We start from the raw sequence: 17,777 nt of genomic DNA on the forward strand, positions 1-17,777 counted from the left end.
GCCTCCCGGCCCCGCCTCCCGGCCCCGCCTCCCGGCCCCGCCTCCCGACGGTTGCGCGCTCCGCCCCCTCCCTCCGTGCCCGCGCGCGCCTTCCCCGCCCCGCCGGGCGCTCTCCTTTCGGGGCGGTTGGGCCGCGCGCCTGTGGGGGCGGGGCCCGGAGCAGGCGGTGGAACCAATGGGGCGCGGCGGCGGCGGCGGCGGTGGCGGCGGCGGCGGAGGCGGCGGCGGCGGCGGCTGGGTCGGGCCCCGACGGGCGGCGGCGGCTGAGGTGGAGGCGGAGGGCGGCGGCGGCGGCGAAGGCGGCGGCGGCGGCGGCGGCGGCGGCGGGGGGAAGATGGCGGCGCCCGTCCTGCTGAGAGTGTCGGTGCCGCGGTGGGAGCGGGTGGCCCGGTATGCAGTGTGCGCCGCCGGGATCCTGCTCTCCATCTACGCCTACCACGTGGAGCGGGAGAAGGAGCGGGACCCCGAGCACCGGGCCCTCTGCGACCTGGGGCCCTGGGTGAAGTGCTCCGCCGCCCTTGCCTCCAGGTAGCCCGGCGCGGGGGAGCGGGGCCGGGAGCGGCCGCGCTGGGTGAGGGCGGAGGCTGGGGGCGGGGAGCGCGCGGCGGGAGCTCGGGCCTGGGGGCCGGCGGGGACCGGGCCGCGGAGGGACCGACGGCGCCGCGAGCGCTGCCGGGCGTGGGGAGGCGGCCGGCGGCCCTGGCCGGAGGGGCGGCCCGAGTGCAGGCCGCCGGGGCGGGGGCGGCGGGGCCGCGAGGCCGGCAAGGAGGGATGAGGTGGCAGAGTGCCGCGGGGAGGCCGGCGCGGACCGGGAGCGGGCGGGCGGGCTGCGGCCGGGCCGGGCGGGGGCGAGGGGCTCGCCGAGGGCGGGTGGCGGCGGGCGCGACCGATTTCCTGGTTCGCGCCGGGGGGCGGGTCGGGGTGCGGGACTCTGCGCCGGGCGCCGCGAGGGCACGGGGCTCCGCGGGCTCCGGGGGCGGTGCGGCCCGCGCGGACTCGGGGCTCGCAGTCCCGGTCTTCCCGGCCCGGACAGGTGCTCGGTGGTCGGGCCCCTTTGTGCTCCGGCGCCGAGGAGCGTGCGGCCCCTGGGACGGCGGCGTTCGCGGGCCGGAGCGCGTGTGACCCGGTGCGGAGCGAGAGCCCGGCGCCGCGCACACCCGGGCTCCGGGACCCTGTCCTCGGCGCCGGCCGGACCGCGGGTCCGGTGGGAGCCCCGTGTGCCCGAGACGGGTGCGGGGACGGTGCGGGGCGTGGGGCCGACTCGCGCAGGTCGTCGGTGGTCGGGGGCACCCCGAGGAGACCGAGAGCGCTCGGCTCCCCGAGCGGGGTGGTTCGGGGCTCTCGGATCGTGGGGGTTCGTCTTTTGGAATTTGCTGTCCTGGCTGTCCTGGGCGAGTTACTTTGGGAAAAGAGGAATTCGCGTCCTAAAGCGGCTCCTTTTAAAGATGCTGGGGGGGGGGGGGGTTCGTTGAAAGTGGCCGAAGTGAAAGACGCGACTTCGGAACTGGTCGGTGATGGTTCTCACGGACACGTACTCGCCTGCTGTTCCGCGTTTCTTAGCAGGAGCTGAGTTCGGGCCGCTCCCCCCCGCCCCCGACCTGCAGATCGCTGCGTAGACAGGAACGTGTCGCTTGCCAGTTTGTTTTGACCCGCACGTTGGTGACTGCGGGAGCGGGCAGGCCCTGGGGTGGTCGGGTGACCGCTCGCAGGCTCCAGCCGCCGTCTTTCCTCTAGACAGCTCTGTCCCCTTTGCCCTAAAGCCAGACCCTGTTGCTTTAGCGGGAGAATAGGCGTCGTTATTGCTACAGTAAACACTGTGTTTCAGTGCGGGTGTTACTGAGCAGCTGTGCACGCCGGTGTGACGGAGAGTCACGTTCTGGGCTGAGTATTCTGAGCCACGTCGGTAGACTTCATAGACTGAGCATCCCTCCGAGACGCGCGGAGCCACTTCTGTGCAGACACCTTCATGCTTATGGCACGTCCAAGTGTACTTGGAAGCACCTGTACCCGAAGTTAGTTGCGTAAACACACGGTGAGAAGTGTAAGGTGAAAAGACTATCCAGCAATTTAGTTCAAGTAATCTTTTTTAAAAAAGGAAATAAAAATAACTTTGATACTAGATTAGTAAGGAATTTAGGCAGAATTATTACCAGTGTTAGAGTTGCAAACTCTGTGGTCCATAATAGATTTAACTGAACCTTTTACATTGTAGGCATGGAAAGAGTGCTTTATGTTACCCAAACTGTACGGTTACGGTTTTCAAATCGATTTGCCTGTAAAAAGGAGTGTTTTTGAACCATGCAATAAGTATAGACTATAAATATTTTCAGTTGCATATCCTCTAAGATCCAGGTTTTTGTGCTCTTTTAAAAATTTTTAATAAAGTACCACAAAATAATATAAATAACATCACATAGAATATTAAAAGTATATATAAGTATGTAAGTAAGACTGAAAGTACCTGGATGTCTTTATAGTTTTAAATGTGAATTTAGTATGTTGTGACAGGAACAAATGTTTAATTGTGTAGTTGTGTACATAAAATATTTTAAAATCCATGCTCGCTAAAGGAGGATAGATAAGAAATAAGACATGGCTAACAAGGAGTAAATAGCTTATTTGCTATAAACACAATAACATTATTTTCAAGAAACTTACTCAGTTTGATCAGCCTGTTTATAAACTACTTGCAAAGCTCCATGTATGTATATACCATATACACGTTTATGTGCGTGTATATATACAAATATATTTAATGGAGGTACAGAAATTTGGAAATTAAAATGGTTTGAGTCTGATTTATAGACCAATTTTTTTCTCTAAGTTGGTAGGATAAACATCATTAAAAGGTTTTATTTTGTCAGACTGCCTTTAAATAAAATCAGGTTAGTAGGGACCTCAAGTAATTCTTTTTATTTGACTTAAGTATTGATTGCTACTTAGCAGAAGTATTAAAAAAATGTGACTATCTTATGAAAAGAAAGTCTGAGCCCAGGTTAGAGTAGAATTGCAGATGAAGGATGAGAAAAGTTACCCAATAAAAAGAATCCTGAGGAAAGTCCACTACCAGAACCCATTGTTAACTTATGTGACTTTGGGTTGCTAAAACTCACTTTATTCTCATTTCTCAATCCTTAAGTGTCTTGAGCCAAATAGAATAGAGATGAATGAGAGAATTTTGAAGGTCATGTGTGTGTGTGTGTGTGTGTGTGTGTGTGTGTGTGTGTGTGTGAAGTCCTCTAGTATTTTGGGAGGCATCATTGTCTAAGGGAGTAGTTCCCAGACTTTGGATTTCTTTCTCCTTTTCTTTTTTTCTTTTTTTTTCTTTTTTTTTTAGTTAATTTATTTAATCTCTGTACCCAGTGTGGCTCTTGAACTCACAACCCTGAGATCAGGAGTCGCATGCTTCACTGATTGAACCAGCCATGTGCGCCCCCAGACTTCGGATTTCAAAAGAAATTATTACCCCCACCCCATATTGGGAGGGTGCAATGGAGTTGCCAAATTTATTTTTATTTATTTAGTTTTGCCAGGTATAGCCAATAAAAACAGCAACAGTAACCCACATCACTAGCTGCTTTCATTTCATTTATAAAAAGGATATTTTAACTCAAATGATTTGAGAGGCCAGAATTTCAAAATAAAAGACTTTAAATTGAATCGTTTAGCTTTATGAAAAGGTTTGCTTTCTTCTTGTTATTTTTCCTCCTTTTTATATAAATGAGTAAATAGTCTGTTGCAAACCTGCACCAGCCTCCCAGCCAACATTAACCCCTGTTCGGTGCAGCACTCAGAACCACGGATTCTGGGTGGGCTCCTAATCTGCTACTTTTAGACTGTGGCCTCAAGCTAGTCACTTATCTTTGTGGATCTTCGGTTGTTTCTTGTGTTAAACTGGGCTCTTAAAACCTGCTTTGCCAGGTGAGTGGTGGGATTAATGATGATGTAAGGAATGAACACCTGGATGATACCTGGAATAAATTATATACTCAGCTGTTTTCATTGATCAGAGGTGTTACCTTTTTTTGCGGTATCTGATAATAAACATCCTTAAGTAGTATGTTTTTTTTAGGTATAGTCATTTATGTATTTTAGATGTAAATTGTTTTAGTGTACTTTATTGCTCCTCCAACCCATAGTATAAAGACTTAAAGTGCATTTAAAACAATCTCAGAATTGTGTGGCAAGAGAAAGAATATAATATGCAGAATATTCTTTTTTTTTTTCCAGAATATTCTTTATAGCTTTTTTCTGCAAGTTACATTAGACCCCCTTCTACAAGGATTCTTATGTTAAGAATAGTACAAGTGATCTTTAAAGATGAATGTAGGCTTGGGGGGCACCTGGGGTGACTCAGTCATTAAGCGTCAGCCTTCTGCTTAGGTCATGATCCCAGGGTCCTGGGATTGAGTGAACCATTGGGCTCCCTGCTCAGCGGGAAACCTGCTTCTCCCTCTCCCACTCCCCCTGCTTGTATTCCCTCTCTCGCTATGTTGCTCTGTGTCAAATAAATAAATGAAATCTTTAAAAAAAAAAAAAAGATGAATAGGCTTGACAGTTCTACGGTTTTAAAAACTGTAAAATAGTATTTGAAAACCATCAATTCCTCAAAAAATTGTGTTCTTTTGCAAAATGTTGAACTAATAACTCTCTCACATCTTAAAAAAAGTAATAGTGCTGTCTACTTACTACTTTCGTTGAGTTTTTTTTTTTTTTTTTTTTAAGTAAGCTCTGCTGCTCAACATGGGGCTTAAACTCATGACCCTGAGATCAAGAGTCACATGCTGTATGGACTGAGCCGTCCAGGGACCCTGGAATCTTACATTTTTAGAATAGAACCTAGAAATCTTTGCTACTCCTTTCTTTGTCCACCTAGACTCGGAGGTTAAACAGCTTGTCCAAGGTAACACAATTAGTAGCAGACTGGAAACCTGGCTTCTAGAGTACTTGTTTGAGGACCACCCCTGTACATTTCTTTCAGTTGAATTCTAGAGATAATGCATTTGGTGTTTCACATTTGAAGATACTAAAGCATACATGGTGAATAATCTCTTTCATACCCTTCACCCAGACATGCACTTCTCCCTCTCCATAAGCAGCTGTGAAACTTTGCAGAGCCATTTTATGTACAAGCATGAATATGACCGTATTATTCTTCCCATTTTTAAACATGAAATTATCATATTATGTATTCTGATCTATACCCTACTTTTTGCTAGCGTTCTTTCCATCACATATTTTTTAAGTGCTTATATTCGTATTTGATTCTATGTTAATACCTGTGAAAGAAAATTTGTTCTAGTAGTTAGTTCTAGTAGTTAGTTTTGACTAATACATAAAATAAAATATTGGTTCTTGTGTTCTGTTGTTTCTTGGTATGGAAATTTCAGAAGCAGTATGAACTTAGAGTATAAGAGGAAAGAAGATATCACAATTGTAACTGGACTGCTGTGGTGTTAGAGAGAACTGTTAATACTTAAGAATAATGCTTACTGTGTGCAAAGCAGTGTTTTAAATGCTTACTTATTTAATTCTCTTAACAGTCCTATGAGGTGCTTTTATCACCATTTTACAGATGAGAAAAATGAGGCACATGGAATGTAAGTGAAACTTGATTTAGATAATACAGGGATGGAGGCCTGGTTCTAACCCAGGCTCTTTACTACTTTGAATTCCATTTAGATCTACTATTGATGGGGCGCCTGGGTGGCTCAGGTCATGATCCCAGGGCCCTGGGATCGAGCCCCGCATCGGGCTCTCTGCTCAGCAGGGAGCCTACTTCCCTTCCTCTCTCTGCCTGCCTCTCTGCCTACTTGTGATCTATCTGTCAAATAAATAAATAAAATCTTAAAAAAAAAAAAAAAGATCTACTATTGATCGAGTGATGCCCATATTGGCCAAGTTTTTTAAAACTATGCAAACATTGGTGCCATTTTTTTTAAACATCTGTATGCCAAAAATTCTTAGAGTTTGCATTATAGCTTTTTCTTGTTTAGAGCAATTTGGGGGGGGGGAAGGCAAGGACATTACTATGAAGGCTTGGTATTCAAGAAATAAGTTTCTGGAGTGTTTGCCTTCTAAGCCTAAACTTGTGAAGATAAGGGATTTGTCACACCTAGTTAGTGAACAGGTATGCAGTGGGGTGAGCTATCAGGAAAACTTAACAGAATTGCCAAGGGAAGGAAGATAAAGGGTATCTAGGCACCTGGGGTGGGGAGGAGAAAAAGTTAGTTTGAATTTGTACTAGGGTGGGGAAGCTCTTTCTGAGAGAGGTGTTGAGTCATGGATCTACTGTGCAAAGAATCTGGAGAATTGGGCCTGGGGTGTGGTGCCGGCTAAATCACCACCCGGAAGGAGGAATTTAAGAGCGGTTCATTTCCTTGATGATTCGGAAGACTCCAGGGAACAGCATGAGGAAAGGCAGAAGTTGGTGCCTGTTTGGGGGGAATAGCAAGTGATCATATTTGAATGTAACTCAGACCTACCTAGGTTGGAAAAGGACTGGAATCTAGAGCTTGTCCAGAAAAATGCAAAAGCGGGCATTCTTGTAAACCACATGTTCGTGTAACTATGGACAAGACTTACAAGCACTGAGCTTTGGGTTTCTCTTCTATGTAGTATTTGTACTCAGTTGCACTGCGCTGATATTAGATTATCAGTTTTCAGAATTTGTTCCCCCAACTCCTAGTTGTGTGGCAGTACAGTAGGGATTTCACAAGCATTTGACTCACATTTTAACATGTTAAACTTTAAAACATTTATAAACATTTATATATACTCAAATGCATACCATGGTAAATTTTAACACAGTAGAGACCACTGATTTATACTGCCAGGTTGTCTCAAAGGAGTTATGCCAGGTGGAAAAAAGTGCCAGTCTTAAAAGTTGACATCCTGTATGATTGCATTTATGTAGCATTTTTGAAATAACAAAATTATACTGATGGAGAACAGATCAGTAGTTACCAGGGAGTTCAGAAAGGGGGAAAGGAGCCTTGTGGGGAAGAACAGTTCTGTATTTCAGTTGTGGTTACAGAAAGCTACAAATGTGATAAAATTGCATAGAAACACATGTAAAACTGGTGAAATCTCAGTAAACTCTAGATTGTACCAAGGTTAGTTTCCTGGTTGTGGATTTATATAGGACATTATACCTTTTTTTTTTTTTTAAGATTTTATTTATTTGACAGAGATCACAAGTAGGCAGAGCAGCAGGCGGCGGGGGGGGGGGGGGGGGGGGGGGGGGGGGGGGGGTTGGGGGCGGGAAGCAGGCTCCCCGCCGAGCAGAGAGCCGGATGCGAGCAGAGAATGTGGGGCTCCATCCCAGGACTCTGAGATCATGACCTGAGCCGAAGGCAGAGGCTCAACCCATTGAGCCCCCCAGGTGCCTCCGTAGGATGTTACCTTGGAGGAGGTTTGGCAAAGTGTGCTAGGGGCCATCCTGTGCATTTTTTTGCAAATTCCTGTGATTTATAGTTATTTTAAGATTAAAAAGTAGGGGCGCCTGGGTGGCTCAGTGGGTTGGGCCGCTGCCTTCCGCTCGGGTCATGATCTCAGGGTCCTGGGATCGAGTCCCGCATCAGGCTTTCTGCTCAGCAGGGAGCCTGCTTCCTCCTCTCTCTCTCTCTCTCTCTCTCTGCCTGCCTCTCCGTCTACTTGTGATCTCTCTCTCTGTCAAATAAATAAATAAAATCTTTAAAAAAAAAAGATTAAAAAGTAAAAAAGAGGGGTGCCTGGGTTATTCAGTGGGTTAGGCCTCTGCCTTCGGCTCAGGTCATCACCCCAGGGTCCTGGTGCATCAGGCTCTCTGCTCGGCGGGGAGCCTGCTTCCCACGCCCCCCGCCACCCCCACTGCTCTGCCTACTTGTGATCTCTCTCTCTCTGTCAAATAAATAAATAAAATCTTTTAAAAAAAGATTAAAAAGGATAAAAGAAAAAAAGGGGAAAAAATCACTGTATTTAGAATATTTGAGGGAAATTAAACAAAAGGAAAAAATTAAAATCACCCATAATGCCAATACTCAGGATAAAAATCCTTATAATAGAGTTTCTTTCTTTCTTTGTGTTTATACTTGAATTTTTAATTGATTAGGATTATAGCTTTATATTGGTATTTTAAAAATTCAGGCCAGTGCTTGTTTGCTCATCTAAAATTATATCAGCAAATTCACTACTATAGAACTCTCATTGTATTACGCTATAATATGTGACTGCCTTGTGCATAATGTTCTAATGTCATGATTATTATATATTTTAAGATTTATTATTAGAGATTTAACTTAGAAATGTGCTTCTACATAGACTTGGGACAGGTGTAATAAATTCCTTAAATAGCATTAATGTACTATTGAAAAAAACAACAAAACTCATCATTTGGAACTCTCTGGATCAGGTTGTTCTCGATGCTGCGCACTCAAAACAGAACAAGTCTGACTGCCCCAATCATCCGTAGTTTATAAAGTTTGTGTTGATCAGAAGACCTTTGTTGTAAATGTCATGGAGCTTTTAAAATACACTGATAGAGTGAAATATAGCTTAAATCTGTTTTTCATTATAGATCCACATAAAATTTCATTTGGAAAAAAATTCTTTGCTAAAAAATTTTTTTAAACCATTGGATTTTAAACCATTAAAATTTTTTTAAACCAAAAGAAACTATACAGTTTCTTTTCTTACTAGCATCTGTAATTTAGGGGAATTTCAAGGATGCTGTTACCCTGTTGTAGGACTATTGACCTTTTTAAAAACAATCATTGTTTTTGAAAAGTAAAATAGTGGAAGATCCGTGACAAAATAAGAAAAGGCAGTATAATCAACTTCACTGTTTTTTAAAAGTTTGATTTATTTCCGCTTGCATGTTGTGCTGATAGTTAAGGTCACATAGTATAGACTAAAGGGTACCTGCTTTGAAATCTTGGCCGCATAACTTGATCTCTCCTTTATCTCAGTTTCCTCTTCATAAAGGGAGGGTAACAGTAGAGTCCAACTCAGGATTATGTGAAGATGAAGTACACCAGTGCACCAGTGTCTATAAACAGCTTGAGCACAGCACCTGGCACAACAGTGAGTGCTCATAAAATGTAGCTATTATTTTAAAACAGGGTTGAGATAATACTGTATGTATTTTATATCTTTTTTCCTCATTTAACGAGTCACAACTATTTTCTCTTGTTCTTAGAAATTCCACCAGTAATGTAAGAGAATGTCAGGAGTCCTGTACCCTTGTTGTTGAATGTCCTCATTATTTAGACCTTTATGAATTTGTTTTATGATAAATGTCACATCATTGTTTTGATATGCATTTCCCCCAAGTGTAAACAAGTTTTAGTGGGTTTTCACATTTTTATTGATTGTTTGAACTTCTCTTTTTTTTTTTTGAAAAAAAATTTTTTTTAAAGATTTTTATCTATTTATTTGAGAGAGAATGAGTGAGAGAGAGCATGAGAGAGGAGAAGGTCAGAGGGAGAAGCAGACTCCCCAAGGAGCTGGGAGCCTGATGCAGGACTCAAACCCTCAAGTCCGAGATCATAACCTGAGCCAAAGGCAGTCAGTCACTCAACCAACTGAGCCACCCAGGTGCCCCTGCATTTCTTCTCTTGAGTCGTGCCTGTATACATCTTAGGTTTTGTTTTTTGTTGTTGTTTTTTTAAGATTTTATTTATTTGACAGAGACACAGCAAGAGAGAGAACAAGCAGGGGAAGTGGGAGAGAGAGAAGCAAGCTTCCTGCCAAGCAGGGAGCCCGACGCAGGGGCTCAATCCCAGGACCCTGGGATCATGACCTGAGTTGGAGGCAGATGCTTAATGACTGAGCCATCCAAGTGTCCCTACATCTTAGAATTTTTTATGTTGATTAGGCAAATGCCTTATATATTTAAAGGATATGGATATTTTATCATTTGTTAATTTTTTGCCATTTTCTATTTCATTAATTTTTATAGTACATAGCTTTTTTTGAAAGTGTATGAAAAATTAATTACTTTTCTTTGTATTTTTTTTCTATAGGTTTGAGTTTAGAAGGGCATGTCTCATTCTGATATCAGATGAATGGGTATTTATGGTTTCTTTTAGTTTTGAAAAAAATCATTTATCATGTAGAATGTAGCTTATAGGTTGGATGAATCTATAACCTAATTTTTATATAGATGTATGTCAAATGTTCACTTAAATTTCTTCTGGAGATTACCTTTTTATACGTTTGCCCATTTATTTCTCTTCTAGGTGTCTTTTTTTCTTACTGGTTAGCGGGAGTTCTTCAGGTATCACAGGAATTTTTTGTTATATGTATTACACGTCTTTTCTCCTTGTTTCTCATTTGTCTTTTAATCTTATTAATAGTATCTTTATTCAGTAGAAGTTTAAACTTTTTTATGTGGTCCCATCTTTGACTTCTTGGTAGCTTTTGGGTTTGGGTTTTTTTTTTTCTTTCTTTAATCTTGTTTAACAAAATCTCTAGCATCCCAAGATTTTTTTTTTTAAACTTTCATGTATTTTCTTTGAATTTTTTTCATATTTAGCTCCTTTAGTTTGAGTGGAATTTACTTTCATGTGTAGTGTGAGGTAGGGATCAAACCTTCTTCTTAGTTGGTAGGTTTTGCCTAACCCCATGTATTGACTTGACCGTGTTTGAAATGCACCAAGAATTTCCTTATATACCAAGAACCTCTTTCTGGATTCTCCATTCTGTTCCAGTGGTATGTTGTCTGTGTTTCCATTCATTTCCATTACTACAGTTCCTCTCTCCCCTGTGGCTTTAAATAGTACATTTGATATCTGATAGGGCAGATACACTCATTTTAAGACATTTCTTGGCTATTCTCATGCATTTACTGTTTCGGGTGAATTTTGGAATTTATTTTGAAACAATTGTTAAAAAAAACAATCCCATTGAGATCTTGATTAGAATTGTACTGAATGTATAGGTGAACTTGGGAAAGAGTCAATCTTTACTCAAACTTTCCCATCAAGGAACAAACATATCTATTGATCCTGGAGTTGCTAATATGTTATGAATTTAACCTAGATGCCCACTGTAGTTTTGTTTTGTATGTGATTAATGTGGTCCTGGAAATTGAGAAATCTTGTGATAGTATCCTGGACAGGGATCCCCATAACAGAATTCTCTCCAGTCTACAGCCACAATAGGGCCCTGAAGAAGAAATATGTATTAAATATTTGGACTTGCAAACGAAAAACTAAGATACTTTGCATTTTATTCATAACTAGGACTTGGGCACCAAACTCCCAAGGCAGAGAAGACTGGAATGAACCCAGCTGGGTTCACATGGGAGTGCTTCCCCCCACCATCCCAGTCCAGTTAAGCTTAAATTGTTTCAAACTAAAACAGTCTCTGAGTTGGACCCCTTTCATCTCCTCATTTCTCAAATGTTGGCTAGATTTTCCCCATATGATGTGAGCAAAGCCTGCTCTATCTAACTCCTTCCCATCAGTGCTTCGGGCCGTGTAACCAGAGAGCACATTTGCTTTGGCTGACTGCTGATCTGGCCTTGGCCACATGCCTTAGGCCTTTTCTCGGCAGGTAGTAGGTTTGTCCCTGGCTCTCACTTAGAGGAGAGAAGGCCCTCTTGAGGGCTTCTCATACCACTTCGGTCACATGGAAGAGGCGGGAGAGTGAACCTGTACTCGTGTACTGACCTTTTAACGGTGATTCTATCAAGTAACGCATAGACTCAATCAGTGCTTTGAAATCTGTCTTCTTCCTTCCTGAGAGGGAGAAAGAACAGTGAGGGGGGCCTTAATTCCTCATTTCTAAAGATAATACAAAAACTTCTCAGCCATTCTCAGAAGTATTGGTTTTTCCTTTGGGTTTTTGCTTGTCTCAAGTCAGCCAGAAAGAGGTGGAGTGAAACTGGCTTGCTGGCTATTGAGCATGACCCATACATATCCTTTCTTAACTGTGCGTCAGCGTGCAGTGGTGAAGTTACTCAGGAAACATTCTCTTCCCCTGCTTAATGGTTCATGACACGTTCTTGATCTTCCTACTACCGCTTGGTTCCTTCTCAGCTTTCTTGACTGCCTTCATCTTCCTGTACCTGCCCATCAAGTGTGGACATACCAGGCATCAGCCCTACACCCTCTTGTCAGTCTTCTTTCCCTAAACGGTCACATCCATGTCCATGGCTTCACTCACGGATGAACCTAACACTTATATCTCTAACCAGGAAATTTATGTCACCAGTCTCAAGATTTCTCTCTCTCCTTTGATCCTCCAGATCTGCCTATCTAATCCCTTGCTGGACATCTCTACTTGGATGGCTCCAAAGTACTATAAATATAATATGTCCAAGATTTAATTAATGTTCCTCCCCTGAAAAAGCTCTTTCTGATCCCAGTGAAAGGCATCGCCACCCAAGCAGTTGTGCAAGTCAGAAACCTGGGAGTTGTCCTCTTTGGTTGTTTTCCACCTGCCCCTCTCCTCACCAAATCCAGTCAGCCACCAGGCCCAGTTGCTTTTTTCAGCCTTTTTTGTTCTGATTTGTAACCTAGATATGGAAGAGTCATTGAGCTGTGCATCTTTTTGGATTTAATAATCACAAAGCATAACCCTTGTGACCAGCCTTCAGGTCATTAAATAGACGGTTGCCAGCACTGCAGAAAGCCTTTCCTTAACTCCCTCCTTGTAAAATATACTCTTCCTCCTTCTCGAGATTAACTAACGTCTGTCCTTCCTTTTTCCTGCTGCTTTCATTCAACATTATCTTGTGAGATTCATCCGTGTTTTATGGAGCTGTAGTTCGTCATATTACTGAGTACTCTGTTACACAAGTATGTCACAGTTAACTCACTCTTTTTTTGAATGGACATTTAAATTGTTTTCACTTGGGGCGCCTGGGTGGCTCAGTGGGTTAAGCCTCTGCCTTCGGCTCATGTCATGATCTCAGGGTCCTTGGATTGAGCCCCGCATCAGGCTCTCTGTCTGCCAAAGAAATAAATAAAATCTTTAAAAAAAAATTGTTTTCACTTTGTAGCAAGTACGAATAATGCTGCTATGAACATTTTTGTGTATTTCAATTTTAATATATATATATATATTTTAAAGATTTTATTTATTTGAGAGAGAGAGAGCATGAACAGGAGGGAGAGGGAGAAGCAGTCTCCCCACTAGCCGGGAGCCGGACGTGGGGCTTGATCCCAGAACCCTGGGTTTATGACCTGAGCCCAAGGCAGGCACTTAACTGACTGAGTCACGCAGGTGTCCCTGTGTCTTTTCAAAATTAGTTGGTAATGCCAGACTGTTTTCCAAAGTGATTGTAATAACTTCGATTCCTACCAACAACGTGTGAGATTTCCTGTTATTCCACCTGTTTGCCAAGCCTTGGAGTTGTCAGTCTGTTACGTGTTACTCACCGTTTGAGTATGTACAGTGGATTTTTGTGGGTAGTTGAGGTGTGTTTCATATATAATAAAATGCATAAAATTTTAAATGTACAGCTTGAAAATTTTTTCACATTTGCATGTGCCACTCCTCAGATGAACATTCCCATCACCCCAGAAAGCTCACCTGTGCTCATTTTCAGTCAGAAGCTGTTACTCTGACAATCCGGTGTTGACTTCCAGCACTATAACTTTGCTTTGCCTGTTCTCGAACTGGGTGTGAACGACTGATGACAGTGTGCACTCCCTTGTGTCTGGCTTCTTTTGCCAGCATAATAATGTTTTTTGCAGTTCATCCAAGTTGTTGGTTTTATCAGTTAATTCTTTTTTTATTGCTTATTGCCATTGTATGATTTTATATACACGTACACACATATAGTCATTTCTCTGGGGTGTATATTGAAGAGTGGATTTTTGGGTCCTAGGGTTGGTGTTTAATTTTATTAGAAACCATAGAACAGTTTCCCAAAGTGGTGGTTCTAGTTAGTATTCCTGTTTGGTTTTAATTTGCATTTTCCTGATTACTAATGGGATTAAGCAGCCTTTTACATGTTTATTGGCCATTTGGATTATCTTCTCTTTGAGAAGCTCATTAAACTCTCATTGAAATCTTTTGCCCATTTTTCTGCCTGGTGTTTATCTTCGTCTTACTCGCTTTAAGATATTTTAAGATATATTTGTGTATGGGTATATATGTATGTGTGTATGTGTGTATATATATGTAAAGATACGTATATACATGTATATTTTCAGATCATCTGTATCGCATATATCCCCTTCCACTCTGGCGTGCCTTGCCTTTTCATTTTTTTAAAGGTGTGTTTTGATTAACAAATTATTAATTAAAAAAAGAAATTATTAATTTTAATATAGTTAACCTTTATAATCAGAGCTTTTTGTATTTGGGTGTTGAAGAGCTATTCTGCATGAAAATATTTTCTATTTTGCTTTTCACATCTAGATGAACAGTCTAAGTGGCATTTTTTTAATGCTCTGAGTTGGGGTCAATTTAATTTTTTCCTGTGTGACTGTCCAGTTACTATTTTGGCACCAATTTAAGATCATTTTCCTTTGCTCTGTAGAGTTATTTTTTCATAAATCAGCTGATTGTGTACAAAAGGATTTTTCTGGGCTCTTCTATACCATTCTTTTGTTTGTTTATCCTTGTGCTAGGGCGCCGCTATCTTTACTGCCATATTTCAGCAGTTCTCCAGGGACCAGGTGGGTCCAGATCTTTTCAGAGGGTCTTTGAGGTCAAAAATACTTTCATAATAATAATAAGATGTTATTTGCCTTATTTACTCTTACTCCCTCACAATGGTACAGTAGGTTTTCTAGAGGCTGCATGACATGTGATACTAAAATAGATTGAATACAGATGCAGGTATGAGAATCCAGGTGTCTCCTGTTGTGCCAGATATTAAGGAGGTTTACAGAAACGTAAAACACTGCCTTTCTTGGGGCGCCTGGGTGGCTCAGTCATTAAGAGTCTGCCTTCAGCTCAGGTCGTGATCCCAGGGTCTTGGGATCGAGTTCCACATCAGGCTCCCTGCTCTGCAGGAACCCTGCTTCTCCTCCCACTCCCCCTGCTTGTGTTCCCTCTCTCGCTGTGTCTCTCTGTCAAATAAATAAATAAAATCTTTAAAAACAAAAGCACTGCCTTTCTTTTCACTAAATTTTTATGTTTTGAAGAACAGTTATTTTTCATAAAGAATTTCTGTTAATATATAATTGGTTTCTTGTTATTTGTATTACTTATTTTTTCAAATTTTTATTTAAACTCTAGCTAACATACAATGTTGTTATTTTTAAGTGAACAAATATTTCACAATTTTGTTTTAATTTCAAATACGATAAATAGACAAAATCACATAAGCCAGAGCTCTTTAGTCTCAAGCGTGAGAATTACTGCATAGTTTTATAAACCCTGATAACCAGTAGGTAATAAGTCTTGGTTACCTTTGACCCCTTGCACTTAGTGTGTAAGGTTCCGCAGGAATACTCATTAGGATTTTTTTTTTTTTTTTTTTGGCAGAGAGAATGAGCACAGGCAGACAGATGGCAGGCAGAGGCAGAGGGAGAAGCAGGCTTCCCGCTGAGCAAGGAGCCCGATGCAGGACTCCATCCCAGGACACCGGGATCATGACGCCTTCTGAGCCGAAGGCAGTCGCCCAACCAACTGAGCCAGTCAGCCGTCCCAACTCATTAGGATTTCGATTGGAATTGGCACTGAATAAGTTTAGGGAGAGGTTTTGCACATCTTCCTAACAGAATTTTTAAGGGAAAAAAAAGGGCACATAGAAATACATTAAAAAAATTTAACAAGAAAACAAAGGGTATCTCTGAAAAACAAGAAACTTTAACAAAGGACATAAAAGAATGAATGCTGAAACATAACTTGTTCTTGGATAGGGTAACTCACATTGGAAAGGTGTCAGTATCCCCGCTAACTTGTTGTATTGCATATTGCTAGATACACTTTTGCATTTTGTCATTTCTAAAATTGAGATACGCCTTAAAATTGAGGATATCTTCCAGGGGTGCCTGAGTGGCTTAGTTCGTTAAACGTCTGACTCTTGATTTTGGCTCAGGTCATGATCTCATGGTCTTGGGATGGAGTCCCAGAGTCAGGCTTCGTGCTCAGCAGGGAGTCTGCTGGGGATTCTCTCTGCCCTTTGCCCGGCTTGCATGAGTGCATGCTCTTTCTGTCTCTCTCTCTCAAGTAAATAAATAAATCTTTAAAACAAAACAAAACAAATTTAAGATACCTTCCAGTCACTTCTGGCCTTGTAGTAGTGGTGGAGGGGTTTTATTTGTGAACATCTTAACAAATTTGTTGTATTTCTTGTACTTACTGTCATTACAAGCACAACTCACGTGTGATATAAAGACAAAACAGTATGTAAGTCTGAAAGAGCTGTTTTGATAAGCCTGAAAGAGTAACCCTCAGTCTCCAGGCAGCATTCTGTCAGTGTGGCAATGTCCTTTTTTAAGTGCTACACAAAATTGTACATCTTACATTGAAGGTGTTTTAGAGTTGATAAAACATAATTTGTAAATTCAGTGTGAATCCCAGTTAATATTTCCATAGGCTTCTCAAACTGATTCTAAAGTTTATATGAAAGAACAAAAATGGAATTTTTCATAAAAAATGAGAAAATATTCATGAAGAGGGAATTACTGCTGTTAAAGTCAGTTTTATTTTATTTTTTTATTTTTTTTAAGATTTTATTTATTTATTTGACAGACAGAGATCACAAGTAGGCAGAGAGGCAGGTAGAGAGAGAGGAGGAAGCAGGCTCCCTGCTGAGCAGAGACCCCGATGTGGGACTCGATCCCAGGACTCTGAGATCATGACCCGAGCCGAAGGTAGAGGCTTTAACCCACTGAGCCACCCAGGCGCCCCTTAAAGTCAGTTTTAAAGCTAAAATAACTAAGAGCATCAGAGCAAAAAGGTTATGCCTGGAACAGAGTTGAGAGTAGAGACATAACCTCATTTACAGAAATGTTATAGGTAATAAAAATGAAAACAGTGAATTCTTCAATAAGTAGTATTGGGTCAACTGAGTTAGCCATTTGAGAAAAAGAGAAAGCTGGCTTGTCCTCTCACACACACAAGAAAGAAAAACTTCTATTGAGATACAATTCACAGATAGGAAAGTATACATTTTAAGGAACCAGTAATACATATCACCTAGATGAAGATATAGACTATCTCCGGCACACCCCCCCCCCGCCAAATTTCTTTTATATGCCTCCCAGTCAGTACCAAGCCCCCTATTGGTAGCCCCTTTTCTGACTTATGTCCATAGTTTTGTCTGTTTTTTAACTTCAAATCAAATCAAATCATACAGTAAGTCTTCTTTTGTGTTGAGCTTTGTTTGCTTAACATTGTGTCTATGAGATTTATCTATGCTACATGTAGCAGTTCTTTGTTTTATTGTTGTGTAGTATTGTGTTAATATGCCACACTTTATTCTACTGTTAGAAATCTTGGTTGTTTACATTTTCTTTTTCTTTTTTTCTTTCTTTTTTTTTTGGCTAACATGAATAAAACTGCTTAGAACATTTTTGTATGTGTTTGATGGGTGTTAAGTACTCATTTGTTATTGGAATTGAGTGGAACTACTGGGTGCTAGGAGATACATATATATGTATATGTATATACATATATATATTTAATTTTATTTTTTTTTAAGATTTTTATTTATTTATTTGACAGAGATCACAAGTAGGCAGAGAGGCAGAAAGAGGGGGAAAGCAGGCTCCCTTGTGAGCTGAGAGCCTGATGCGGGGCTCAATCCCAGGATCCTGAGGTCATGCATTACCTGAGCTGAAGGCAGAGGCTTAACCCACTGAGCCACCCAGGCACCCTATATATTT

At 42.0% G+C, this 17,777-nt stretch overlaps 1 protein-coding gene across 1 annotated transcript in view; it reads left to right on the forward strand.

The window, feature by feature from the left end:
* The first annotated feature begins 326 nt into the window (after positions 1 to 326).
* Positions 327 to 17,777, forward strand: part of LOC111146341 (vitamin K epoxide reductase complex subunit 1 like 1) — a 64,892-nt gene continuing 47,441 nt past the window's right edge. Inside the window, exon 1 of the mRNA XM_022501858.1 lies at positions 327 to 528. Coding sequence (XP_022357566.1) covers positions 335 to 528 — 194 coding nt within the window. The 5' untranslated portion in view covers positions 327 to 334. The remainder of the gene's footprint in view (positions 529 to 17,777) is intronic.

This window comes from Enhydra lutris, unplaced genomic scaffold (genome assembly GCF_002288905.1).
Source record: "Enhydra lutris kenyoni isolate GAN:26980312 unplaced genomic scaffold, ASM228890v2 scaffoldscaffold13, whole genome shotgun sequence".
In the NCBI taxonomy this organism is placed as follows: Eukaryota; Metazoa; Chordata; class Mammalia; order Carnivora; family Mustelidae; genus Enhydra; species Enhydra lutris.